General features: G+C 39.3%; 7 protein-coding genes and 1 pseudogene across 8 annotated transcripts; 4 read left to right on the forward strand and 4 right to left on the reverse strand.

The window, feature by feature from the left end:
• Positions 1–159: 159 nt before the first annotated feature.
• Positions 160–998, forward strand: LOC111798720 (T-complex protein 1 subunit epsilon-like). Its single transcript, XM_023682035.1, has 2 exons — positions 160–472; positions 941–998. Exons 1-2 carry the CDS (start codon positions 183–185, stop codon positions 996–998), a joined length of 348 nt encoding a protein of 115 aa, XP_023537803.1. The 5' UTR covers positions 160–182.
• A 212-nt stretch (positions 999–1,210) lies between these two features.
• Positions 1,211–5,896, forward strand: LOC111799142 (T-complex protein 1 subunit epsilon-like). The gene is made up of 9 exons (XM_023682558.1): positions 1,211–1,544; positions 2,261–2,579; positions 3,047–3,395; positions 3,759–3,891; positions 4,293–4,345; positions 4,496–4,598; positions 5,031–5,197; positions 5,279–5,392; positions 5,471–5,896. Exons 1-9 carry the CDS (start codon positions 1,346–1,348, stop codon positions 5,639–5,641), a joined length of 1,608 nt encoding a protein of 535 aa, XP_023538326.1. The 5' UTR covers positions 1,211–1,345; the 3' UTR covers positions 5,642–5,896.
• Positions 5,897–6,810: 914 nt separating this feature from the next.
• LOC111799143 (probable pectate lyase 5) lies at positions 6,811–8,259 on the reverse strand. Its single transcript, XM_023682559.1, has 3 exons — positions 8,150–8,259; positions 7,318–8,064; positions 6,811–7,228 (listed from the first exon to the last, which is right to left on the reverse strand). The coding sequence occupies exons 1-3, from the start codon at positions 8,257–8,259 to the stop codon at positions 6,862–6,864; spliced, it is 1,224 nt and encodes a 407-aa protein (XP_023538327.1). The 3' UTR covers positions 6,811–6,861.
• A 1,405-nt stretch (positions 8,260–9,664) lies between these two features.
• Positions 9,665–13,429, reverse strand: LOC111799144 (ALBINO3-like protein 1, chloroplastic). The gene is made up of 11 exons (XM_023682560.1): positions 12,925–13,429; positions 12,706–12,816; positions 12,541–12,615; positions 12,354–12,414; positions 11,558–11,631; positions 11,361–11,465; positions 11,076–11,183; positions 10,856–10,959; positions 10,502–10,714; positions 10,151–10,424; positions 9,665–10,042 (listed from the first exon to the last, which is right to left on the reverse strand). Exons 1-11 carry the CDS (start codon positions 13,270–13,272, stop codon positions 9,974–9,976), a joined length of 1,542 nt encoding a protein of 513 aa, XP_023538328.1. The 5' UTR covers positions 13,273–13,429; the 3' UTR covers positions 9,665–9,973.
• Positions 13,430–14,508: 1,079 nt separating this feature from the next.
• Positions 14,509–16,246, forward strand: LOC111799145 (acylsugar acyltransferase 3-like). Its single transcript, XM_023682561.1, has 3 exons — positions 14,509–14,842; positions 14,977–15,420; positions 15,494–16,246. The coding sequence occupies exons 1-3, from the start codon at positions 14,586–14,588 to the stop codon at positions 16,182–16,184; spliced, it is 1,392 nt and encodes a 463-aa protein (XP_023538329.1). The 5' UTR covers positions 14,509–14,585; the 3' UTR covers positions 16,185–16,246.
• Positions 16,247–18,238: 1,992 nt separating this feature from the next.
• On the reverse strand, positions 18,239–19,617 carry LOC111798721 (annotated as a pseudogene).
• Positions 19,618–20,435: 818 nt separating this feature from the next.
• Positions 20,436–22,873, forward strand: LOC111799148 (protein HHL1, chloroplastic-like). The gene is made up of 6 exons (XM_023682564.1): positions 20,436–20,890; positions 21,206–21,343; positions 21,857–21,943; positions 22,057–22,104; positions 22,282–22,424; positions 22,596–22,873. The coding sequence occupies exons 1-6, from the start codon at positions 20,465–20,467 to the stop codon at positions 22,606–22,608; spliced, it is 855 nt and encodes a 284-aa protein (XP_023538332.1). The 5' UTR covers positions 20,436–20,464; the 3' UTR covers positions 22,609–22,873.
• A 107-nt stretch (positions 22,874–22,980) lies between these two features.
• LOC111799146 (two-component response regulator ARR11-like) lies at positions 22,981–26,033 on the reverse strand. 2 transcript variants are annotated; one of them, XM_023682562.1, is made up of 5 exons: positions 25,588–26,033; positions 24,808–24,960; positions 24,317–24,700; positions 24,166–24,242; positions 22,981–24,075 (listed from the first exon to the last, which is right to left on the reverse strand). In XM_023682562.1, exons 1-5 carry the CDS (start codon positions 25,712–25,714, stop codon positions 23,143–23,145), a joined length of 1,674 nt encoding a protein of 557 aa, XP_023538330.1. In that variant the 5' UTR covers positions 25,715–26,033; the 3' UTR covers positions 22,981–23,142. The 2 variants fall into 2 exon arrangements, with proteins under 2 accessions (XP_023538330.1, XP_023538331.1); XM_023682563.1 differs by having other exon boundaries at positions 25,570–25,657.
• Positions 26,034–26,402: the final 369 nt, after the last annotated feature.

The following is a 26,402-nucleotide window of genomic DNA, read 5'->3' on the forward strand; positions in this document are numbered from 1 at the left end:
ACCTTGTAGTCCATAAGATTTTCTTCAAATATATATGATATTTTGTGTGTTCTGTTCATTAGAAAGTTTTGGCTGGAGCGTAGATTCTGTTTAATTTTATTCCATGGTTGGCTACTAACATCCCAGGAACTTCACTTGTGATCTCCTTTTCAGCTAATGATGGTGCAACAATCTTGGAGCAGATGGATGTTGACAATCAAATTGCAAAATTGATGGTTGAGTTATCCCGAAGTCAGGATTATGAAATTGGTGATGGCACCACTGGTGTGGTTGTAATGGCCGGTGCACTCTTAGAACAGGCTGAGCGATTATTAGAACGTGGAATTCATCCTATTCGAGTTGCAGAGGGTTATGAACTGGCCTCCAGGATAGCTGTTGACCATCTGGAGCATATTGCCCAGAAGTTTGATTTTGGAGAAACGAACTTAGAACCTTTGATTCAAACTTGCATGACCACTTTATCGTCAAAGATGTATGTTGACATGACTTCATAAGTGCAGTATACTCTGCTGTTTCATAACTGCATTGACATTTATGATTCTCCTTTCCAATAAGTTGGATGGACTAAATTTATTGGTGTTCTTCATGTTAAGGGTATCTAGCGTAACATTCTGATCTTTGTTTGATAAAAGTTAATAGACATTACATATCTTGTATGTTAATCTTGTGCCTCTACTGTGGTATTATCAGTTTAGTTTTCATGATATGTTATTTAATAGATTGCTAAGTGTTCCTATGTGTACCATGAATAGATATAAATTGTTAAACCCTGGTTTCCTCTTAATTTGGTTGCATCAGTGATTGTGTAAACTGACAGTGAAGTGATCTTATGATTTAATTTGGCAGACCAAAAAAAAGAAAAAAAGGGATAGTTGATGACTATTTATTATGCTGCATTGTGACTTCCTTACCTTTTATAGCCCCTTTTCTGATCTTGCAGTGTGAATCGTTGTAAGCGCAATCTAGCAGAAATTGCCGTGAAAGCGGTTGTTGCATGAAATCTGCGAATTGTATGGAAAGCCATAGAATCGCATTGTTTGTTAAAACAAACACATAATTTTGGGGGGAAACTCTGAATTCTGTGGCCCAAAATTTAGTGGGCTCCATTACGAGGCCCAAAATTCTGAAACCCAAGACGCGGGAAGCCCACAAGCACGGGGATGAATTCACTTAGGGCTTTTCCAAAGGGGGGAAACTCTAAAACCTCTCATCACAGTGGGAGATGCATTTCCAGGAGCTTCTCTGATATTTTTCTTTTCTTTGCTACTTCACAGTGGGAGATCCATTTCGTAGCTGTACGATCTGGAACTCTTAATCCGGGAGTCAAGCTGATCTCCGCGTACACATGGCGCTCGCTTTCGATGAGTATGGGAGGCCATTTATAATCTTGAAGGAGCAGGAGCAGAAGACCAGGTTGAGGGGTCTCGATGCTCAGAAGGCGAACATTGCTTCTGGCAAAGCTGTCGCTCGTATCCTCAGGACCTCACTTGGTCCTAAGGGCATGGACAAGATGCTCCAGAGCCCTGATGGCGACGTTACAATAAGTTAGTCTCGCTCACTCCTTTTGCTTGCTTTCTTTTTATGCAATTTTAGAACCATGTGCTTTGCCCAATGTTGGAATCTGGATGTTGCTTCTTAAAGGATTATAAGTGATAATCCGCTTTTTTTGTTTTAAAAAAATTGTTGATCTCCTCTTGGTTCTGCTGCTGCTTTTGCTGGTCTATAACTTTCGGATGTATAATTTCAGAATTTTAGACATCATAGGTAAGCAGAAATGGAAGTTTGAAGACTAAGAAGTGAGTTAGACTATGTAAACTATATCAGAGGAAGGTTATCCCTCATGAAATCTTGTGACGTTGGTCGCAGCTTCGTGCTGGCACTATTTTTCATCGGTGAATAATCATAGCCTTAAGTCAGGTGTCAAGATTCCGTTGTCATTCCACTTCATTCCCAACCCATTTTCCCCCCGAAACTTGGAACCTTTTCCCCACGCTCTCCGGACTGTATTCTTTTCTTAAAAAAGATTTTGTATACCTATGACGACCTCTGAATATCTGTCTAGTTTTTTCTTATATGGTATCAGAGATGTAATCGAAAACAATAAACTACTACCTTGTAGTCAATAAGATTTTCTTCAAATATATATGATATTTTGTGTGTTCTGTTCATTAGAAAGTTTTGGCTGGAGCGTAGATTCTGTTAATTTTATTCCATGGTTGGCTAACATTCCAGGGAACTTCACCTGTGATCTCCTTTTCAGCTAATGATGGTGCAACAATCTTGGAGCAGATGGATGTTGACAATCAAATTGCTAAATTGATGGTTGAGTTATCCCGAAGTCAGGATTATGAAATTGGTGATGGCACCACTGGTGTGGTTGTAATGGCCGGTGCACTCTTAGAACAGGCTGAGCGATTATTAGAACGTGGAATTCATCCTATTCGAGTTGCAGAGGGTTATGAACTGGCCTCCAGGATAGCTGTTGACCATCTGGAGCATATTGCCCAGAAGTTTGATTTTGGAGAAACGAACTTAGAACCTTTGATTCAAACTTGCATGACCACTTTATCGTCAAAGATGTATGTTGACATGACTTCATAAGTGCAGTATACTCTGCTGTTTCATAACTGCATTGACATTTATGATTCTCCTTTCTAATAAGTTGGATGGACTAAATTTATTGGTGTTCTTCATGTTAAGGGTATCTAGCGTAATATTCTGATCTTTGTTTGATAAAAGTTAATAGACATTACATATCTTGTATGTTAATCTTGTGCCTCTACTGTGGTATCATCAGTTTAGTTTTCATTATATGTTATTTAATTGATTGCAAAGTGTTCCTATCTGTACCATGAATAGATATAAATTGTTAAACCCTGGTTTCCTCTTAATTTGGTTGCATCAGTGTTTGTGTAAACTGACAGTGAAGTGATCTTATGATTTAATTTGGCAGACCAAAAGAAAAAAAAAAGGGATAGTTGATGACTATTTATTATGCTGCATTGTGACTTCATTACCTATTATAGCCCCTTTTCTGATCTTGCAGTGTGAATCGTTGCAAGCGCAATCTAGCAGAAATTGCCGTGAAAGCGGTTGTTGCTGTGGCAGATCTTGAAAGAAGGGATGTTAACTTAGATTTGATAAAAGTTGAGGGGAAAGTAGGGGGGAAGTTAGAAGATACGGAACTTGTATATGGTATTATTGTTGACAAGGACATGAGTCACCCTCAGATGCCAAAGCAAATTGAAGATGCTAAGATTGCCATCTTAACTTGCCCATTTGAACCACCTAAACCCAAGACAAAGCATAAGGTTGATATTGATTCAGTGGAGAAGTTCGAAACGTTAAGGCAACAGGAACAGAAGTACTTTGATGACATGGTTCAAAAATGCAAGGTAAAATGGAAATGCTTTATCTGGTCCTTCAGTATTATCAAATAATACAATGCTATCATCTATTTTCTGGTCCATTTGGCTTAATAGAAAGGTTTACTGGAAGTGGTTTGGAAGGATACCCTTCAATGAATCCTTTGGACTTCTCTCTCAGAGGATATTCCCCTACTTGGAATTATTAGTGTGGTTCTCTTAAATTTCCTTTAGTTCAGTACAGTGTTTGGCTATGTTCCATTGGTTTGGTTTTCTGAGGGTTTCTTTTTGCTGTTTCCATCTTTATTAATGAAATTTGGGCTTCTTCCTTTGTTTGATTTTCCCTCGTGAAGATTTATTTTTAGGCTCATACTGATACATTTTCTGTTTCAGAATGTTGGCGCGACATTGGTTATTTGTCAATGGGGGTTTGATGATGAGGCAAATCATCTGTTGATGCACCGAAATTTGCCAGCTGTCAGATGGGTTGGTGGTGTGGAACTAGAGTTGATTGCCATAGCCACAGGTTTAGCTCAACTATTTTATCAGCATTTTCAGTTATGTTTATGACCCATGAGGTTAGGTTTTGTAGTGAAAACCCTGAGATTCAACCTAGCAGCCATAGGTTTAAAACCCTCATGGGGTGGTTGTCTTTTGCTTATGGCTATTTTGACTTTTGATTCTCGAACCTAGTGGCTGTCTAGGGCCTTATAAAGGCGAATTGCACAATGGGAACAAGAGGATCAGATGGTTGAGCAAGAACTAAATGACGAATCATTGTTTTCAGTCCAAATTGCTTGGCTCAAAAAACTGAATTAAGCTAATGTTGGTTCTGTTCGGATCACTAGTTTTTCCAATTTTCTTCACCTAGGGTAACTTCACGTTCTGAATTACTTTGCTTAAATTGTTATTTTATTGACTTTATAGGCGGAAGAATAGTCCCTAGGTTCCAAGAATTGACATCAGAGAAACTTGGGAAGGTACTGCCTATCCCTTCTCATTATTTTGTATTATCTTTTTCTGAACTAATAAGCAGCTTGACTTATGTGAGCTCATTCTTTCACTTTGTGTATAATATCGCAAGCAGCTCTAACTCACAATGATATCTTCTTTTCTCTTCACCAAACTAGGCTGGCTTGGTAAGAGAAAAAGCATTTGGTACAACAAAAGATCGGATGCTATACATTGAACATTGTGCAAATTCAAGGGCTGTGACCATTTTTATCCGTGGAGGTTGGTAGATCCTCTTTTATTCTGTTCCTTCTTCAAGCAACATTTTGGCAGTTTTGCACTGATTTATAGATTAGGCTGTAGAATTTGTCTAATGGTTGGAGAAATGTTGTTGCAGTTGAACGGGATTTAGTATTTAAGAATTTTTAGTGCCAGTGGTGCTATAAGTACATGACTGGACGGCTGTTGTATAATAACAAGGCAGAAAAGATGAAAAATTGAGATTTTTCTCTTGAATGTGTTGATTTATCATCAAATATCCTAAATGANGCAGAAAAGATGAAAAATTGAGATTTTTCTCTTGAATGTGTTTATTTATCCCATCAAATAGACGTTCCTAAATCACATTCAAAAAATAAAATGTCAGAACCTAACATCTTGGTTTAAGACCTTCGATGATTATGAGCTCATGAGTTTATCCTGTGATGGTTTTAGGTAACAAGATGATGATAGAGGAGACAAAACGCAGTATCCATGATGCTTTGTGTGTGGCTAGGAATCTTATCCGCAATAATTCGATAGTATATGGTGGTGGTTCAGCTGAGATTTCTTGTTCAGTTGCTGTAGAGGCAGCTGCTGATAAATACCCTGGTGTTGAACAGGCATGAGGCTTTTATTTTATCTCCTGCCTTGCTAAATTGGAAAACGACGTTAAACATTTTCTCCCCCTTTTTTGCTTGCAGTATGCTATTAGGGCATTTGCTGATGCATTGGATTCTGTACCGATGGCTCTTGCGGAGAACAGTGGGTTACAGCCAATTGAAACACTTTCTGCTGTAAAATCTCAGCAAATTAAGGTAAGCGTGTGTGAATGACTCTTAGATTTTGATTTCAAGCTCGGACTTTGTATGAAGTATTCGCGATTAAATATGCAGGAGAACAATCCATACTGTGGAATAGACTGCAACGATGTGGGCACAAATGACATGCGGAAGCAAAATGTATTTGAGACTCTGATTGGAAAGCAACAACAGGTGTTATTGGCTACTCAGGTTGTGAAGATGATTCTGAAGATTGATGATGTGATCTCTTCTTCTGATTATTAATGTAATTGTGCTGTTTTGCTACCTGTCTTTGTATTGGCATGAGTCAGTGACTCGATTATTGAAAACTTCGGATTGTATGGTTTTGGGGATGTGATAGATTATTGTTTATGTGTGAATGGAAGGGATGAGCTCAGTACAAGCCTTCTCGATGTCATCTGGTTTATACGTGAGCAATGTGATATCAACTCATTTGGGGTACGTTCATTTATCTGGGATTCTGATATTAATCAACAATAGATGGAGGAATATTTTGTATGGACCTCTCTTCATCAGCCATTCCCTCTGCTGTGCCTACTCTCCTTTCCTTCTTTCTCCTTACTTTGAGCATTGAATTGTCTTTGCCCCAGAAGTTTTCTACAACCAAAGAGCCCACGTTGCTCATTTATATTGCATATTTCTTTTATGAATATTTCAAATAATATTGATTTCATGAATAATGAAATAAAAATATAAATGTTTGAAGATGGGGAGAGAAGGTTGTTTGACATTTTGGAGTAGTCCAAAAAACATTATATTCAAAATTCAAAATTCAATTTGGACGTTACGGATGACATTAGTGTATGTTTGGGGATAACATTAGTGGATAACATTAGTGTATGTTTGGGGATAACATTAGTGTATGTTTGGGCCTTGAGTGACGTTTAGAAAACGTGAGCGAGAAAATAAATGAAGAAAAGACCACCCCATCTATATGACTATAAACAAAGAAGAGACCACCCATCTTAATCTTAAATAGTATATAACTAAGATAGGAAATAGTATATAACTAAGATAGGAAATAAATAGTATATAACTAGAATAGGAAAAAATGACAACTAGTCATATCTCCTATAGTACATTTGTGCCATTTTAGCCTTGACGGGTGTAGATGTGCCATTTTAGCCTTGACGGGTGTAGACATAATTTTGGTGAACGATCATATATCACCGTATTGACACAACGTGAAATAGTAAAGACGTGTCAATAGTAAAGACCTATTTAAGATGAAAGTATGTAAAATGGGTTTGAAGTGGATATGCACCTATGGATAACACATCCTAGACAAATATGACCGGGACATCCGACGTAGAGTTGTAGGTAACATGCTACGGCAAGCATGAGTTTGACACACAAACATAATTATGATCAAAATTTTCATAATTACATGCGGATCAAATAGTGGCCTTTTCTAAGAAGTATTCGGAATGCTTGAGGAACTTGGTGAGATTGGTGAGAGTGGCTCAAGTAGAGCATGGGGAGCCCTTTGAGCATTTCAGCACTCCTGCTCCTGCCGTCATTGAACTCACCAACGACGATGGCTTGGCACTCAAGCTGGACGCCCTCGCATAGCTAGACGACGCTCCGGCACCGGACTTCCTGAAGAACGCTCCATTCAACATCAAATCTCCCTCTGATTTCCAATTCCAATTCTTCCATTTGCTCTCTGCTGCAGCCTCACGCTTTGTCACCTCTTTTCTAACTCGGTTATCAGGAGCAAGGTATCTGTTCCCTTGGCTATTGATTGTGGGCGATGCACTTCCACCAATGGCGTACATAATCCAATGGGTATAGTCATTATTCACCACATGGAAATACCCATGTCGGCATCTACCCAAAAAAACAACACAAAATCAGTATTCATAAGCTTCACCTTTTTCAAAACCACAAACTAAAAATACATATATGTTGCCTCTTACCGTGGCATTCTTTGCACCAGCCCCTCGCCAAAATGGTTAAAAGCAATGGTGACTTGCATGTTCTTGTCTTGAGTGTACGAATCACTATGTCCCAAAAGCATAACTTTGTTATGGTGGGTCATATAATTGTTTGAAATTGTGATAGCCGTAGACCCACGAATCGCATCAATCAACCCATCTTGGCAATTCGACAGCGAGCAATGGTCGATCCAAATATGGCTGCCCCCAAATATCGAAACCCCATCCCCGTCCGACAGAGTCCTCCAACCGTAATGGTCCGGCGAATCTCTAATGTACATGTTCCCTCCTTGCTTGCAGTCGTGAATGTTAATGCCGTGGATTATAATGTTCGTCACGTACTGAATTGTAATGCATGGCCCACCGGCGATGTGGACTGATCTGCCGCGACCGTCGATGGTTTTGAAAGAGTTCATGATCAGCTCTGCTTTTAGTTTGATGACCATGTCACGTTTGAAGGTGATCCATAAAGGTTCTTTTTGGATTACGGCATGGCGGAGAGTTCCTGGTTTTGGGTTCACCACGTCCTTGTCAGATGGGTCAGTGACAATGTAGAATTTTCCATTTCTGCCGCCGATGGCTCCCTTCCCGAACCCAATGGCGCAGTCGGCTAGGCGCTTTCGATTCTTCTCCCAATCGGGGTCGCACCTCCAACAATCATCAATTGGGTTTCCAGTTCCGCAGGAGAGGAACCCCAAGTTCCTTCTTTTTGTTGCATTGTTGATGCTCCTGAGATTAAAAACCACAAAATCTTTAGTAAAATGAAAAAATTAGTGCGACTAAAATGAAAACAGGGGATTTGAAGAGACGCTACGTGAGAACTTCTTCAACCACTTGTTGAGGATCGGCGACTGGAGAGGAAGAAGCAGAGTACATATGGAGAAGAAGAACGAAGGTTATGAGAAGAACAATGGGGTTTGCCATGGCTGTGTTCGCTCTGTTCTGTGTGAAGCAGAGATAGAAGGAGAAAACAGAGGATCGAGTTTGGTGATGGGGAAGAAGGGTCTGAAGAAGGGTGCTTTTATAATCCATGATTTTCAGTTGGCGCAAAGTAGTTGGCCGTTATAATTCAACTACGAAACTCAATCCATGTTATATCCGTTCTTGGTTTGTTTGAAGGCCATGTTCTCCCATGTGGGGCTTGTTCAGATTTGCTCTACCCCCTTCATCGTCGACTCCATTAAATCTCAGCCCTTCAATGCTTTGACCTTTGACTTCTTGGTGGTCATCATCAGTGATGTCAGCACCCAAATTCCATTCCATAAAAAGTATTAATCAGAGTTTCGTAGTAGGAACAGATGGCGTAGAATAGCCTTGAACTGCTGCTTGGTTGTAGGAATATCAGTCATCCCAACTAGGGTTTACATTATTCCAATCCTTGTTTACACTTGGTCTGGTTTAATGGTCGTATTAAAATATAATTTCATTAATAAAAAATGATTTATAAGTTGATTACTTAAAATAATATTGGGAATATTGAGACCCATGTGCTCCAATTAAATCAAACATGGATGGTGTTTGAAAAATTCATATCCATTCCCATTCCCACCATTTTCTTTCAAGTACAAAATAATTTTTTTTTTTTTCCAATAAATACGTTCAATTTTTGTCTATACCTAACTTATATGAGATCTCACAACGGGTTATGTTCTCCCCTCCAACCGATATGAGATCTCACAATCCACTCCCTTTATGGGCCAGCTGTCCTCACTAGTGCACCACCCGATGTCTGACTCTGATACCAAGCCCACCACTAATTGTCCGCTTTGACCTGTTACATATCGTCATTAGCCTCATAGTTTTAAAGCTCGTATGCTAACCCTTATGAGAAATGTTTCGTTTTCCTCTCCAACCGAGGTAGGACCCCACAATCATATTCGTTTGTGAAAAAAATAGTATTAACAATATCCCTTACTTCATAAACGTTGGGGAGGAAAGATATCATTTATTATTGGAACTTTATATAAAACTTTGGAACATCAACATGTATTTCAAAAGGGAGCAATTTGACTAATATGAAAAGTCAAGGAATATCAACATGTATTTCAAAAGGGAGCAATTTGACTAATATGAAAAGTCAAGGAATAAGAATCTTGGTGAATGCATGTGCTAATTAACCTCTACCCTATAAGTTGGAAATTACCAATTTTAAATCAATTCAAGAATTCCAACTTTCCTTCTCTAAATTTTTTAAATGAAATAACAGCGATCGGTTAATGATTGAATTTGAGCCAAATGTTGAGAAATTTTTTAGAAATTTTTTAGAGGAAACAAATGATATCGGTTAAAAAATGTTTCGTTTCCCCTCCAACAAGTGTGGAATCTCACATATGGTAATTCGTTATTCGTTGTATTCGAAATCTAAAAGGGATCCATCCGAGTACTCATCCATGTTGTACATATCACAAATTACATTCATGTTATTCCATAATCTATTAAGGATGAGTGATCTCACAAACTGAAGTGACCATCAGCAAAAAGAATTTAAGCTTCAGCAGTATTCGTAATACCTCCGATCCGATCCGACCCTCCACGGTATCGAACTTCGTAAAACAATTGGTTTTCCTGCTATATTATCCAGAGTACTAGACCTGCTGGCTTGTATAACAAAAACATCATCTCAATCTGCCATCAAGACTTACTCTCCTTGATCTTCTCCATTTAGTTTGGCTTCCTTGCCCACACCGGTGTACGTCTCGACTACGTTCTGAATATGCAAATGTTTGGCATTTAATGGTGAATTTCTAACGAGAACCTGTACAAATGATTAATTACGAGAAAAGTGCGACGAGTCGTACAACTAACAAGGATTTACCTCTTCCTGAGTTACACTTGGCAGAGGCTCGCTTGTATCGCTAACCTCGTCGTCCACGTCGGTTCTATGCAGCATAGTAGATGTGGACATGGAGTTTTGAACTTCCTCCATATCCTGTCTAGAAAGACTGCCATTGACAACAAATCTAGCAGCTGCGCTCTTGTCACTGTCATTTATTGTCTGAGATTCAAGCTTGGCTGCCTCTTCAGCTTTCCTCTTTTCTTCTTCTCTTTGTTGTCTTATCCTAGCCTCTTGCTCCTTTATCTGTTTAAATCTGAAAACTATCAACACATCAAACACCACAACTATAACAAAACCCGACCCGTGTTTTCGGTAAGAAATGACTCCTACCTTTCACCAGGTTTTACCCCTTCTGCTGTTGGCTTCTCTGATTCTCTGGCTACTGTGCTCATCGAAACTGACTTTAACTCGGGCGATTGGATCTGGACTCGGGCTTGTTCTTGTTTGATGCTTTCATCGATGAACCGTTTGTCCGGGGTTTTTGCACCACCTGACTTTTGAAGCCATGCTTGCTGAGCTGTGCTCAAGATGTTATTGGTAAGCCTGAGTAACACGTGGCAGATATAAGAAATGCCGAAATTCTCAAGAAGATTATGGTATTACAACTAAACGAACCAGAAAATGACAATCGATCGATTTCGTCTAGGGACAGGAGCTGGTTCTGATTAAAAGAAAATTGCTTACCAATAAAGACTTAGACCAGAAGGAACTGAAAGTGCAAAATATCCAATCATTAACGGTAGGAACTGCGTTATGGCTTGAGAACTCTTCATGTTTGGATCATTATTCTGGATATCATGATATGAGAATTAAGATAAATCAATATCGGTATAACGCTTCACGAAAAAGGCCAAGCTACCTAGATAGGCAGTAGCACTCTTATAAACGTCGAATAACAACAGACCTGCGTCGATTGCATAATCTGAACCGAGATGTACTGCGACACAACCAGCAACACAGGCAAGACAAGATATGCCAAGGTATCTGACCACCCAAGTGGTGGATGACCATCCTGCTCAGCAGTCAGAGCAAGCATAACCATGTCAAATGGGTGCACAGTAATGGGCTCCCATGGACTCATAGTATCAAAGACAAAGCACTNTAGCCCATGGACTCATAGTATCAAAGACAAAGCACTTACAACAAATNGGCTCCCATGGACTCATAGTATCAAAGACAAAGCACTTACAACAAATGGAAAGAGCCAAGAGATACCACTCCCACTTTGTCGAGAAACGATCGTAGTTGGACCAGCCAGAGACGGTATCCAGAAAAAGCCTTCTGTGAGGAGACCCTTTAAGTTTGGGCAGTCAAATTGTATTAGGGGTATGTGTTAGTGAGAGAAATCACAGTCTCCAAACAAATTCAAAGGCAATAATAAAGCACCTCATTGGCCACATTTGAAAGAGCTCTGTATAGTCCAATCCATACAGGGATTGTAGCCAACGTGGGTAGGCATCCTGAAATCCAGAACAAAATTGACATGTGATATACCAAGCAAATGACAGTTTAACATATGCAAATATGAGGAGTTCAAATATTCGACCTATCGAACAAGTTGTGTCCTTGAGTTCTAATTTCACGAATATTGTGAGATCCCACATTAGTTGGTCTTTGGTAAGGGGAACGAAACATTCTTTAAAAGGGTGTGGAAACCTCTCCCTAGCATATGCATTTTAAAAACCTTGAGGGGAAGGCCGAAAGGGAAAGCTCAAAGAGGACAATATCTACTAGCGGTAGGCTTAGGCTGTTACAGAAGATATTAGAGTCAGATGTACCAGTGAGGACGAAAAGCCCCGAAGGGGGGTGGATTATGAGATCTCAAATTGGTTGGAGAAGGGAACAAAACATTCTTGATAAGGTTGTGGAAACCTCTCACTAGCATATGCGTTTTAAAAACCATGAGAGAATTCTTGATAAGGTTGTGGAAACCTCTCACTAGCATATGCGTTTTAAAAACCTTGAGAGAAAGCTCAAAGATGACAATATCTGCTAGCGGTGGGTTTGGGCCGTTCACTAAACTTACACAAACATATGATCGATTCAAGGATTGTCCATAGGGAGAAAATCATAATTGTATAACAAGTCAAGCAGAACAAACCAACACAGAAGCTAGCATATATAATTACGACTATGGTTACTAGAGTAACTATGGCGTCTAAAAACAACGCAATTTGAGTACCTGCAAACGGGTTTATTCCAGCTAATTTGTAGAGTCGAGCAGTTTCAATTTGAATCCTCTCCTGCAGACCAGTTTGATCAAATTCAATATGGCTACCACTCTCATGATCATCACAATTAGATCACCAACTATTATGCTAAATTTAGTTTCAGAGATACATCCTTCATGTTAGGGAAAAGCTTTTAACCTGATCCCCGGCATAACGTTGCTGAACGGCCTTTACTTGCGGTTGCAACGAACGCATTGCCGTTGCAGATTCTACCTGAGTTCAACAAAGTCAACAAGTTAATATATATACATACACACACTAAACGAAAATTGCCTTAAGTTAAGTGTTAGTTCAGCAAAAAACCTGCTTCTTTGACAAAGGAAATGTGGCAGCCTTAACAAGAACTGTAAGGAGTATAATGGCAAAACCATAGGCATAAGGAACATGCAGAGTAGAAAGTCCATTCTCAAGAATCTGCAACATAAAGCCGACTAGATTAAACACAACTTCAATTCTACAATTTCATGGACTTGCTCCTTTTTTCTCAGCCTTCTCCTTCATAAATGGCTAAAGATAACGTACTTTAAGGACGCTCTCCATGTAATTGGTAATCCCCGTAAACCAATCCTCACTTTGCTTGGCGGTGGTCACATCTTCCGGCGAAGCAGACACGGCGGCGTCGGCTATCGTATACAGAACGCTCTCAGCTTTGCCGAACAACTCCCTCACAAAGCCCTCGGCGTTATCTGGGTCAGGCAAGAACTCGGGTTTGAACCCGAATCTCGCAACGCCAAGGGAACCGCGAAGGAAGGGCTTGTGGTGGGATAAACCTCGGAATTGGACCGCATGAAATGGAGGATTTGAGGTCGGAACACGGTTCGGAAATGAAGAGAACATAAAATTTGGGCGACAAGGAGATAAGGAAGCCATTTTTATGAAGCAAACAAGAAGAAATGAAGCTCGCAAGAACCCCTCAAATTGAAAGGGAAGGGAAGGGGGTTTATGGGTCAAACTCCAAGTAGAAAGACAGTGAATTTAAGAGCTCGATTGGACGATTGGAGCATGAAAGCCGAAGATTTTGAAGTGGGGTTCGCAAAAGTTGGGTCATACTGTAACAAAGTTTAGATATTTATAAGTGGGGTAGGGAATATGAGATGTATGACTCACACACACTCCCATCCATGGATAACCACAATTTTATTGGTTGGAACTTCCACGACTTGGCTTCACCTCTGTCTTTCAAACATTTTAGCCCCTACCTGCCAAGCGCCATCAACAGCTTAGCTCAACAGAAACAACCAAGTCAACTTCAACCCTGGTTTAGCCCTTTTGCTGCCACTTATTCCAGCTGTAGCATGGGTTCTGTTCAACATACAACCATCTCAACAGAATTGGGTTGGGATTAGGGGGGTTGACTGCATCAGGGTTTATAATATAAACATACCTGATGCTTCGGCCAGTGAGATCGCCGATGCTTCTTCAAGTGATGGCAGAGGGCAGCTTCTGCTGTTTGTCGAAGCACCCGCCATTCTTTGTGTGCTGTACAACATTCTAGATTTGTCCTTGACGTTAGCAACAGAACAGAGAGCTCCGCTTCACATTTTCAACTTCAATAAAATGTCTAAACATCCAACAACTTCAAACAACGTTCAAAAACTGCTAAAAGAAGATCGTATTGAGATTTACTTCAAAGTAGGATCTTTGCATATATACAGCAGAACAGACCAGATGGAAACATCATATGCAAGCATCCCAAATTGCCCAATGATTTCATTTCCTGGTGAACATTTGAATTCACAAAATCTATCCCGTATCCTCACATTTATCCTTTGATGATGATCCATGAGGTTTGATAGCCTTAGAGTTGCTTGTTGTCACAACGTGCGCTAGTGTTCGTGTGATATTGTCTGCCAATTTAAAGTGGACAATATCATATTATTCATGATTCTTAACCGCTTTTTCTTAACGGAGGTTGGAAGGAGGTCGGGAATTGATACCTACCTTAACGAAGTACTAAGACAAAATATAAATATAAATATATATGTAGGGTATGAATAAATTATATAAGCTAACGTTTTGAATGAAAAAATTAATGAAGGTAGAGTTGTAGGCGGCAGGTCCCCATTCCCCCAAGATTGATTGATTGATTGATTGATTTGATCCCGTTGAAAAAAACAAAAACAAAAAAGTCTTTCCTTTTTCTTCACCCAATGGGCATTATAAAGTGAAGAAACTGAGCATGGATGGATGCATCATTCAATACCCAACACAATCTAATCTATTCAACCATGCAGCTTCAAATTGTTTCAAGGCAGAGCATTAAGCCTTCTTCCCCCACGCCCCCTCATCTCAAAACTCATGCCCTCTCCCTCTTTGATCAGCTCGCCCCCCACATGTATGTTCCTCTCGTCTTCTTCTTCCGCCGCCCCCACGCCGCTTCCCCCAATCCCCCCTGCACATCCCACTTCCTTCAACGCTCTCTTTCCGCCACTCTGTCTCGGTAATTCTATCCTCAAATTTCTCGTTGCTTTGCTAATTATACTCTTTCTATGCTACTGCTGATTGGACCACCATCAAGCAAATTTCAATAATACCCTTCATCTTAAAATGAAAAACTAATGTTTGAACTGGCAGGTACTACCCTTTCGCGGGCAGGATCAAAGACAAACTGACGGTGGACTGCAACGATGAGGGGGTCACGTTTTTGGAGGCCAGACTGGGAGGTAACGTGACACTGGCGGAGATCCTGGAAGGCCCTAAAAGTGAGATAGTGGAGATGCTATTCGTGGATGGGCTGCAATGGAAACACTCCAAAATGGGTCCTCTGTTGGCCATTCAAGTTACCTACTTTCAGTGTGGAGGATTCGCCGTCGGCGTCCTTCTGTCCCATAAGCTTGGGGATCTTGCCACGCTGGTCAAGTTCGTCACAGATTGGGGCTTCATCACTCGGGATACCACCACCTCTGCTCAACACACTGTGAACCCACTTTTTCACTCCGCCGATTTGTTCCCTCTCGGCGACCTGCCACCCATGTCCAGCGCCGTCATTGAAGAAGGAAAAAACTTGACCTGCAAACGGTACACATTCAGATAAATTCTCTTTGACTTTTGACCTTTTAACAACTTTTCTATTTATTCATATTCTCGTCAGGTTTGTGTTCGAAGCTTCAAAGATCGAAGCCCTGAAACGCAGCATCTCCGACAAAGTTAAAAATCCAACCCGAGTCGAAGTTGTGACGGCGTTGATTTACAAAGCCATTATTTCAGCATTGCGAGATTCAAATTCAAATCCCAACAACCACCCCACATTACTGTTACAAACAATGAATTTACGCACAAGGATGGTGCCGCCGCTGCCGGAGAGTACAATGGGAAATATAGTCTCATTCTTCCCGGTGGCCGCCGCCGCCTCCGGGGAAAGAGAAGTAGAGGTACACGAGGTGGTGGGGGTAATGAGGAAAGAAATGGGTGAGTTTTGCGACAAATACGCCAAAAAGTACCGAACAGAGGAGTGGGTTGAATTGATAAAAAAGCGATTAAAGGAAGTCAGAGAAATTCTGAGCAAGAATGGAAAACCCCAATTGATTTATAGATGCAGCAGTGGCTGCAACTTCCCCGTTTATGGAGTGGATTTTGGGTGGGGAGCGGCGGCTTGGGTGACAATGGCGGCGTTCAAGATGAAGAACACGGTGATGATGTTGGACGACAAAAATGGCGGCGGCATTGAAGCTTTGCTTAGCTTGGATGACAAGGAAATGGCTGCCTTTCAGCACAATGAGGAGCTTCTTGCTTATGCTTCTCTTAATCCAACTGCAAATTATGCAAATTATGGAAATTATTGAATTTCCAGTTTGGGGAAAAAAAACAAACAAATCCGACAATGGTGACGGATTTTATTGTTTGGTTGTTGGCAAGTGGTTGTTCCACTACCCATTACAATAAATATCGACTCCACCTCACTATCATCTTTGTTTGTGTTCAATGAAATAAGATATTTATGTACAGAATCGGAGCATCGTAGAGACCTATCTCAAATGAAATATAGATTCTCGTTTTAAATGGATAACAAAAAGGGAGCCATGAAAGGTTTCTACATGTTTTAAACCCGAGATTGGATAGAGAACAAAGATATTTCTTTTGAAAACTGAGCAAAAATACATTCAAACCAGAGATTTCTACTTGTTTTAAACCTGAGTTAAAAGTTTTATATTTTAAAATAAAAATAAAAATTACCTATTAAAAATTAATATTTAAATAGAAATTCGTTCTATTCCGGACAAAAATAAATGAAAAAATATCAGAATATGAATATTAAAATAAATAGTGAGAACAGGTACGAGGAAGTCTTCCTCGTCCGACAATACTAATCTAATCTTTTGTTAGGTTAATAATTTTGATCAACCACTAAAATTAAATATGAGAAATAATCGAGTATACAGCCGATGTTGCTAAGGTCATCACTTATTTAGAATATATTAAAAATATTATTACTAAATAAAATGTTAAAAGATAAAATCGTCGAATAAAATCAATAGAATAATGGTGTATAAATTATCTCAAACTGCAATGTCGGAACATGTATGTGGAGCATGAATCGATACAAAAATTAGGTCAACCCTCGTATAAAGTTACTATGAAAATGATGGATTAAAATACCTAATAAGATTTAATTAGTCATTAATAAAGAAGGTAGGTCCCGTATAATTAGCTCATCAAGAATCGTTTTATTTGTAGGTAAGAAAATTTAATTAAATGATTTCATTGTTCGTGTTTGTAAATAATTAAACGTCAATTTTTGTTGGTATAAAAAAAGTATTAATATTTAATTAATGAGAAATATGTTTGTTAATAACCTACATATATATAAGTACAAAATATTTGATTTCATAGGAGATATATACTGTGACCATGATGCTACAATATAATATCATATACTAATGTATACAATAATGTAGCCTACATAGCCTCTAACTTTTCTTTTTTTATCTTTTTGTTTTTTTTTTTTTATTTATTTTATTTTAATCGACATTTCGAGATTAATGTATTATAAATTGGCAATACATTATTTAGTGAGTGGTCCTTTAACATTTAATTAATATTTTATATTTGAGAGTAGTTTTTGAGGGACCAAGTAGTGATATGTTTATTCATAGGGTAATAATAGGTTCAAATAAAATAGATTATTTATGCCAATTTCAAAAATTAATTTTTTTTTAACGTAAATAAATATTATTCATGACAAGAAATGAATACACAATATATATTTGATTCAAAACATATTGAAAATTTATTTTTATTTGATAAGAATCATTTGAATTTTTTGTTTTATTTATTTATTTTAAAATTTTCTGCTTTTTAGAAGTCTAATAAACCTTTTAAAATATAGTTTATTGCAAATTTGTAATAATAATAAAATAAAAAAGTCATTTATTTCCTTAAAATATTAGAATTAGTGCAAAGGTTTCACTTTATTTTTGGGACCATTTCTAAATTATTTTTTTATATAGATACGAGAATGTATGACATTGAAATATTTAATATTTTTTTCTCGTTTTGGTCTCTTACTATATTCATAGACGTAAGGCAAGTGAGCTAGTAACATATGACGTAGAAACTATATTATAGTGATTTTAAGAGGTGAAAAAAGTTGAGTTATAGTCGTTATCTAGCTATTTAAATCGATAATGTTTGCTTAATCCACCCCATCTCATTTTGTGTGAAAGTTATGTTAGTTATAATCAAATAAATTAGAAGGATATGAAAAAGAGTAATATAAACTATTTAATTTATAAAGTTTTTAGGTTGAGAGAATATTTTTATTTAACAAACCCACTTAGAAAGAGATTAGAAGAGTTGTACGGAAATACAGATTGGTTTAGAGAAAGGGGTAGTTGATTTATGGGGTGGTGGGCGGGGCGGTAGGAGTTGGAGTAGCATATTGAAGGAAGAGTTGATCAGCTTCAAGCCTATTCATGTGGGGTTCCTCAAGGTGAACAATCGCATCAATGCCGCCGGCCTCTTTGGAATCCAACAACGTCACCAGATTCTTGAACCACAGCGCCGGAAAAGTCACCCACACAGGGCGGCCCCACCCGAAATCCACGTCATAAAGGGGAAACCGGCAGATGCTAGTGAACGCACACGAAATCATCTCTCCTTTCACGAACTTGGAAGCAATCTCCTCCACGCTTTCCATCAGACTCTGGTCTTCATTCAGAATGTACTTCACTGTCTCGGCGTTCAGCTTGTTGGTTTCTTCTCTCAGCCGGTTCACTAGACCGTAGCAGTACGGGTCCTTCAGAATGTCCGGGGACGGGAAGATCATCGCGTTGAAATAGTAGTTCCCAAAGGCGTCCCCCGGAAGCGGCGGCTCCACTTTTGGNGCCCGGAAGCGGCGGCTCCATTTTTGGCCGCAGATTCACTGTGTAGTTCACTAGACATGCCCTGTCCGTCGGGAGTTCAGAAGAAGCGCCGTCTTTAAGAGCCGCAAGAAACCGTCCGTACAGAAAAGCCGTTAACGACTCGACTCGTGAAGGTCGGTGCGCCGCGCCATTCTCTCCGTATTTCTCGCGAATCGCCTCCACTTTCGAACCCTCAAACACGAACCTCCTCGCCACTCTGTTTCTCAGAATCGTCTTCGTCGTATCATACGTCATCGTTTTCGCCGGAAACAACTTAGCCCCTTCCATATGCGGTTTGAAAACCCCCTCCACTCCACGCGCCATCGCCGCCCAGTTATTATTAAGCGAAAACAGCGTCATCGCATCCGCAATCTTATGCGAAATGCACGACGCCACCGCCACCCCGCCGCACGCAAACTCCGTGAACTGAACCGCCATCAGCTCTTCATTGAACTGGTCCAGCTCGACCGGGAACAGCCGGTTCAGATCGTCCGGTCGGGCATATTCCACCACGTCAGCGAGTTTTGTATTCACTCGCGCTTCCCGAAACAAGGCCCCCGTGTCATTGCAGTCGACAAAGGCGGCGTCGTAGTTGGGGCGGCCGGCGAGTGGAGGGTAGTGGGAGAGGACGACGGAGAGGGTGCTCCGGAGACGGTTCCGGAAGTCGATGGCGAAATCAGGATCTCCGGCGCGGTTGGGTTGGTAGAAGTAGAGGGCGGGAGCATAAATGTGAACGGTGATTTGGTCGATGAAGGAAAGGGGGTAACGGCGGAGATGGGGAGGCGTGGGAGTAGCAGGTTTGACTAAATCTTCTGAGATTATGTCAATTTCAAGCTTCATGGTCTCCTTGTTATTTTTGTTTTTTTTTTTTTTTTTTTGAAACTGAAATCGATTGAATTTTATTTAGAGAGGATATATATATATATATATATATGTGTGTGTGTGTGTTGCAAATGTGCATGCATGTTGAGGAAGATGTTAATGCGAATTATGTCATCCTCCCTCATATTCCGCATTTTTTACAGCCCCCTCAATTAATACATATTTGTATTTACATCTAACTTCATTAATACATAACCTCACCAAATTTGATTCATTCAAATAAACGGTTGCCCTTCATTTATAACTTCTTCTTCTATCTCAACCCCTCCTTGAATCATTATCGCTTACATTTTCTTTTCCATCACATTTAATACTCATAAAAATAAATAACATATATTATTATTATTTTTTTTTTCAGGGTTTTGTTCAAAGTTTTTAAATGCATCTATTTGGAAAAGATTTCTACACCTGAATATTTTGTTCTCTTCTCCAACTGACGTGGGATCTCACAATTCATCCCACTCGAGGCCCATGTCTTCGTTAGCACTCGTTCCTCTCTCAAATCGATGTGAGGTATCTTAATCTTTATTATCATTTTGAACTACTTTTAATCCTCGATTAAAATTATCATAATATATAAACTGTTGAATGAAAGTCCTATCAGTTAATTTAAAGAATGATCATGCCTTTATAATCAATGAATACTCTCTCCATTGCTACTAGGTGCTGGAGAAGCCCAAAGAAAGCCCTGAAAACTTATGGTCACATGGACAATATCAGGAGAGTAGTATTCATCTAACATGGTATGGTATGAGAGCGAAGTAATTAAGTTATAATCCTATTTTTAGATGGAAACCAAAAAATATGAGAAATAAGAGGAGTAAATTAGGAGGGTTTACATGCGTGAGATTGTGCGAAGCGTGTGGGTGGAGATTGTGCGAAGCGTGTGGGGGGAGATTGGTGGCCCCACAGTGATACTAGTGGATAAGATTGAAGGAGAAGAACCATCCTCTAACTTCAACGATTACTCTGCCCGTATCCACTTCAACTCCTTCAACGATTACGTTGCCATGTCCCTCAACGCTCTGGTTCGACTCCCCCTTTCGACTTCCAAGCTACACGAAGATGCGCTGCTCCGCCACTCGCTCTTCTCGACGAGGACGATGCAGAAGCCTGAGCGGAGGAATCGCCACGCTTTTGTGGTCGAAGCGAAAGGCAAGAAAGGGATGCAAGCTCGTCGGTTTCAAAGGGCTGCGCCTCCCCCGCTACCCAAGATTGAAGACGATGGAAACCCTAAATTCGTTATCTTCATCCGTATGGCCAATGTTTGTTCTCTATCCTTTTTACTTTTCAGCTCCGGTTGTTTCTATCGATTCATATTTATTTTGCCTCTCTGGAATTGGTGCTGAGAATGGCGTGAGATTTGGAGTCGCTCTCAATTATATATAAATTGTATACTGTGTTCTTGGCCACTCATTGAATAGATTACATTCTAAATTATCTTGAAATATGGCATCAAGAGTAGTAGCTCATTATTAACTCAAAATCTGAAAAGGGTGAAGTTCGTGAAGTTCAATATATTGCACACAATTATTGGAAATATCATCCATAACATCGTCCCTTTTACGTTGATCACGCAGGTTTATCTATGGTACCCCTTGAGTCTTATAAATGGTGGCACAACCGCCAAAATCATGGTTGCAGCAAAAGATAATTTTCTTGGGAAATATATCTACAAAGACACTCTGGCTAGGAATCTTGCTGCTGTTATATACCGTGTAAGCTTTAATTTTCATCCATATTTTGCTCCATTATCCTGTTCTTTACGTCTTGTATTAAGCCGCCTGTGCCCTTCCAAATAAAATGAGTTAAAGTTAAACCTTTTAATTTCAATGGTGAATAGAATGATATTGTTCTTGTTAAAACTTTGTATTGGTGATAAAAGGAACATTAAAGCTTGTACTTTGATAAGAGAGTGCTTTTAAAAGAGATAAAGAAGGGAAGGAACAGTGCATTATGTTGATATCAGCACGTACGAGATTGCTGGATGTTTGAGAGCTCTCGTCGGTTTGGAGAAAGTTGCAATCCATAGGATTTAGAATTTGTCTGAATTAACGTTGATTGTGTTAATATAGGAATTGATTGCCACAATTTCTATCTATTGAGAAAACAGTTAATTCTACACTTTCTTGTCATTTTGTTTTTGCAAAATTACTCAATTCTCAAGCCTAGAACGACAATTGATTCTAAACACTCTTTAAGATACTAACAGTCGATCTACCAATGAACAGGATGAAAAGGAGATACAGAAGACAGCATTTAAACAGTTCCGCGTGTTGCGGTCAGCAACAGAATTCAGATATGGCTACAAGATTGTTGTAATGTTTCCAAACCTTTCTTTATGATTCATGAGAACAATATTTTATATTCTACTTCGGAATGGATGAACAACAATTTGTTGTCGTAATGTTAATTATATACTTTCATGCAGGAAAATGGCAATGTGAGATCCGCACTGTCTACCACAGATGTAATTGAGGTAAGAATGGATTATTTGTTCTCTTCTATTGTTCTTGAGATTTTATAAGGATTGAAAAGGAAAATCCTTGAACACCATGTGGTGGTAATCTTTTCCTTTGTAACTTGTTTCGATCGGTGAGATTTGCGACTAGATCAGCTAGTTTACTTACACAGTTTATTTCTCAATCAATCTTAGCTTCCAACACAAGATCAGCTGAAGACGGTTCTCGATAAAGTTAAAGACTTCTTCGGAGATGCAAAGGAATCATTCGGCAAACTCACTACACTAGGTTCACTTGAAGGTGAGGAGTCAGACGAGAACTCGGCGGAGAAGACCAAGTGAGTATTATTTCGTAGTACTTCTCTTCGCTTTTCTGCCATGGACATTAAGAGAGAATATTGCAGCTCCTTTGCCTTCCCGCTAACAAAGATCCTTACAATTGTTGGGATTTTTAATCTTGAGAAAAGAGTTTCAGAGGGGTAGATTGATTCCTTAATCCACATTTTCAGGGTTAAAACTTGAGGTTAGAGTGGTCGCTTTACTGGAAAGCGCCACAGCACGAAGAACATCTTAAACCCGAGGGCATTGAAAGGTATATAGAACGGTGGATAAGCAATGTTTTTTGTATCCAAAACTGTTAGCAGAAAAATTAGGGAGCTTTATACACGGTAATGTACACAAGTTCACCGATGCTTTTTGTTCACAAATCTTGTTTCTCTGACCCAGTGGAAATACACTCTTCATTCTTTCACGTATTGCATTGTCCTTGATTTTGTCTTGTCAGAAACTAAGTTTTCTATATTTTCCCCGAGGAGATGCTGTTAGAATGACCACAAAGTTGACTCGAGTCGTTGACCGTCAATTTAAACAGTTATTTAGTAAATTTAATGCTTATTTGGCTCTGGAAAGGTTTTTGGTTGCTACTTCTATATACCCATATAAAAATCCAAATCCCAATAGTTTGGGAAGGTAATATTCAATCCATTAAGTTAAGGAACTCACTTATTAGAAAAGATATCATTTTCCCCTGCATGCAAGGGTATGTAAATAGCATAATCATGCGATGAATAGGCCTTCATCTATCACTGGATACTCAGTTGGGTCATAGGAATACTCATAGCCAAACCTCATTGCATCATAAAGGTGAGTCGGACCTTCAGTGAAGATGCCTGGATCACCATAATCTGGAAACTCTATAATCTGTTCAAGGTTCTTTGGGTAACAACCATCTTGAATCAAATAGCCCTGCAAATCTTCATCAAAGCTTGAAAAAGGAAACCCACTTCCTAAATCAGTTGAAATGCTGCTAAGATCGATCACATTCTGGTTTTTCACGCCCAATGGAGCTGTAGCAGTTGAAATAGGCTCAAAATGGTCATTGATCTCATCGAAACTCTTAGCCTTGCCAGAAAATGAATCAGTTGTAGCTTTTGGTGGGTTTAGATGGACCATCTGTTGGCTGCAGTCCTCTGAAAATGGAGCCTTACTTTCAATGGAGCTTCCTTTGTCTTTCTCTGTTGCTGACCGTCCAGAACTAATGGACGAAACCGATGGTAGTTGGTTGATTTGAACTTGATGTGGCTTGCTTTCTTGTTTGAGCTTCATCTGTGGAGCTTCAACCCAAGGGTAACATGCTGCTAACTTGCCTTCAGATTCAACAGAGGCAAACGAGTTGTTGAATTTCATGTGGGTACACCGTGTCTTTATCAGTTCAGTAGCAGCAGCTCTTTTTGGCTCTGATGTTTGCTCTTGAACAACCCTTTTCCTATCAGCTTCACAGCCTATGGAATCCACATTCTGAAGAAAGTTATCACCTGAAAAACTGAAGCTGCTATTCGTGACATCGGTTTGTGGCACAACTAACGAGCTACAAACGCTGAAGTTTCCATCTCCATCCTTCAAACTCGAATCGGTCTGTTTCATCCCAACAACAAAGCAAGCTTTTGGATCATTTTCTTTCTGCAGTCGACTCAAATAGAGGCGATACTTCTGCATACACAAAAGAAGTGCTCAGCCAGAAACAGAAGGACATCCCTTTAAGCTAGATCAATAGCAAGAATGAAGGTAGATATCCCAAACCTGCAAATGGCTAGCTACATTTTCCCTTGTTAGCCATGGGACATTCATCAGATCAAGAATCTTCTTAGGGCCAACTTCTGCCAAATTAGACATTAAGAATCATTATCTCGAAAGTTTTAGGAGGGGAAGTTTAAGAGTATTGTATACTTACTGTCAAAGCCTATCTGGTTTACTGCTTCAACAAATTTCTGGTGCAGATCAACCGACCAAACAACTCTGGCTTTCTTTGTAGAACATGTCTCACCAAACTCTTTTTCCTCGTACTTATCAACATCTTTTCTTTTCCTCACTGAAAAGAGCTCCTCTACTCTAAGGAACTGGCTATCATCATACCTATCTGATCCATTTCTAAGGATTTGAAGGCCTTCAAAAACATCATGGCCTTCAATATCTCTTCCCTCTTGAATCTTCTTTCGAAGTACATGCTGCCATATATTCCTAAGTTCTTTCATACGTATTGGCTTTAGAAGATAATCACAAGCCCCATGTTGAACCCCTTTCATTACTCTGCTTGTTTCTCCATCAACTGACATCACTGCATGGAGGAAGACGAACTTATACATAAGAAATGAGGACTCTGCTAAAAAGACAACATTTAATGCATTCAAAACAATCTTGAAGGTAGGGAGGCAGAGAACTGACTGATAACTGGTAGGTCCATTTCTAATCCTACATGCTCGAGGAGTTTAAAACCGTCCATGTCGGGCATGTTTACGTCGCTGATTACGATGTCGTATCCATCTTTTCTCTCCCTTAGCAGGCTTAGAGCCTCCCTTGCCAGGCAACATGTAGTCACTGCAACACAGAGTGTAAGTAAAGTGTTTCAGCCTGGTTTTGAAAAAAGTTCATCTGATTCAACTGAACTAAGCTATAAATGACTCATTTTCAGTTTCACTTCCAAGCTTTAGCTGGAATAGATCTCATAAAAATGATTAACTCAATTCCTTTCTCTGAAAGCCAAAGTGCATCAGCCATGATTGAAAACTCAAGTGAATGAAGAGAGAAAACGTTAACAAAGAAACAAATCTTGGTTTGAATTAAGAAACAGTGTTTAATTACAAAGCAGCAGCAGCAGCAGCAAAATATAGAGCCAGGGAAAGCTCAGTAGAAGAAAACAAGCCTAGATTTTTTCTTTTTTTGAAAAATGGAAGGAAAAGGATAAAGAAACCACAGAACCATATGAGAAACTTTGCAGTTGCAGATGAACTTCTGATTAATCTGCCAAACCAACTTTAAACATGAATGAAAAGCTTTGATTTTATCTGATGGGGCTGTATCATTTTCACCTCAGTATTGAGAGAAAACAAAACAATTCAGAGCCTCAAAACTTGTAGTAGTACTAACAGCTCAAAATCAAGGAACAAATTAACAGATGGAGAGAGAGAGAGAGAGAGAGAGAGAGACTTGTTTTTGTAAATCAACCTTCATAAGAGCACTTTTTGAGCATCTTTTCCAGGATTTTGAGCCATGTTGGATCATCATCAACAACAAGAACACGAAGACCGACAGGAAACACATCGCTTCGAGGCGAAGAGAAGCCATTTTCCATGATGATGGAGCTGTGGAGGAGGATGAGAGAGGAGAAAATGAACAGTAAGTCTGTAACAACAGGTTTCTAGAAAAGAGCCTTAAAATTCTCAGAACTGTCTGGGTTTTAAAAAATGGCCCCAAGTTTACAGAGAGAGGGAAAGAGGAACCAATGAATCCAAGTGCCCAACTGTTCCCTTCAAAAGATTCATAGAATGTTATATATATTTACAAATAAGCAAGAAAAAAAACAGTGAAATGAAATAAGGGAAAGGTAACTCCCTCAGCAGATGCAAGAGGTGAAAGAATACGAGCTGGGAGAGAAAAGGCATCTTTACAAGGGACCTGCTTATATATATATATATATATATATATATTAAAAGCATTGAAATGACTATATAATAATGAATCAAAGAGAGTGCAGGAAAAGGAATAAAAGCATTCAAAAACAAATGGAAATATATTAGGAAGCATAGGGTGAGGAGCAGTTATAATGAACAGTAGGAGCAACAATCCAACAAATGAAGGTGGGAACCCCTTTTTATCTGCTCAACTTAAATTCCCTTTTGCACATTTGCACTCCAAGTGGGAAATCCAACTTTTCTTTTCTTTTCTTTTCTTTTCTTTCTTTTCTTTCTTTTTCTTCAAGTCATCTGCAGCAGAGGGACTTTTCCATGTTTGAGTTCAACTATGAACTTCACCATTTTGTT

The sequence above is a fragment of the Cucurbita pepo genome, chromosome LG07 (assembly GCF_002806865.2).
Source record: "Cucurbita pepo subsp. pepo cultivar mu-cu-16 chromosome LG07, ASM280686v2, whole genome shotgun sequence".
Lineage (NCBI taxonomy): Eukaryota > Viridiplantae > Streptophyta > Magnoliopsida > Cucurbitales > Cucurbitaceae > Cucurbita > Cucurbita pepo.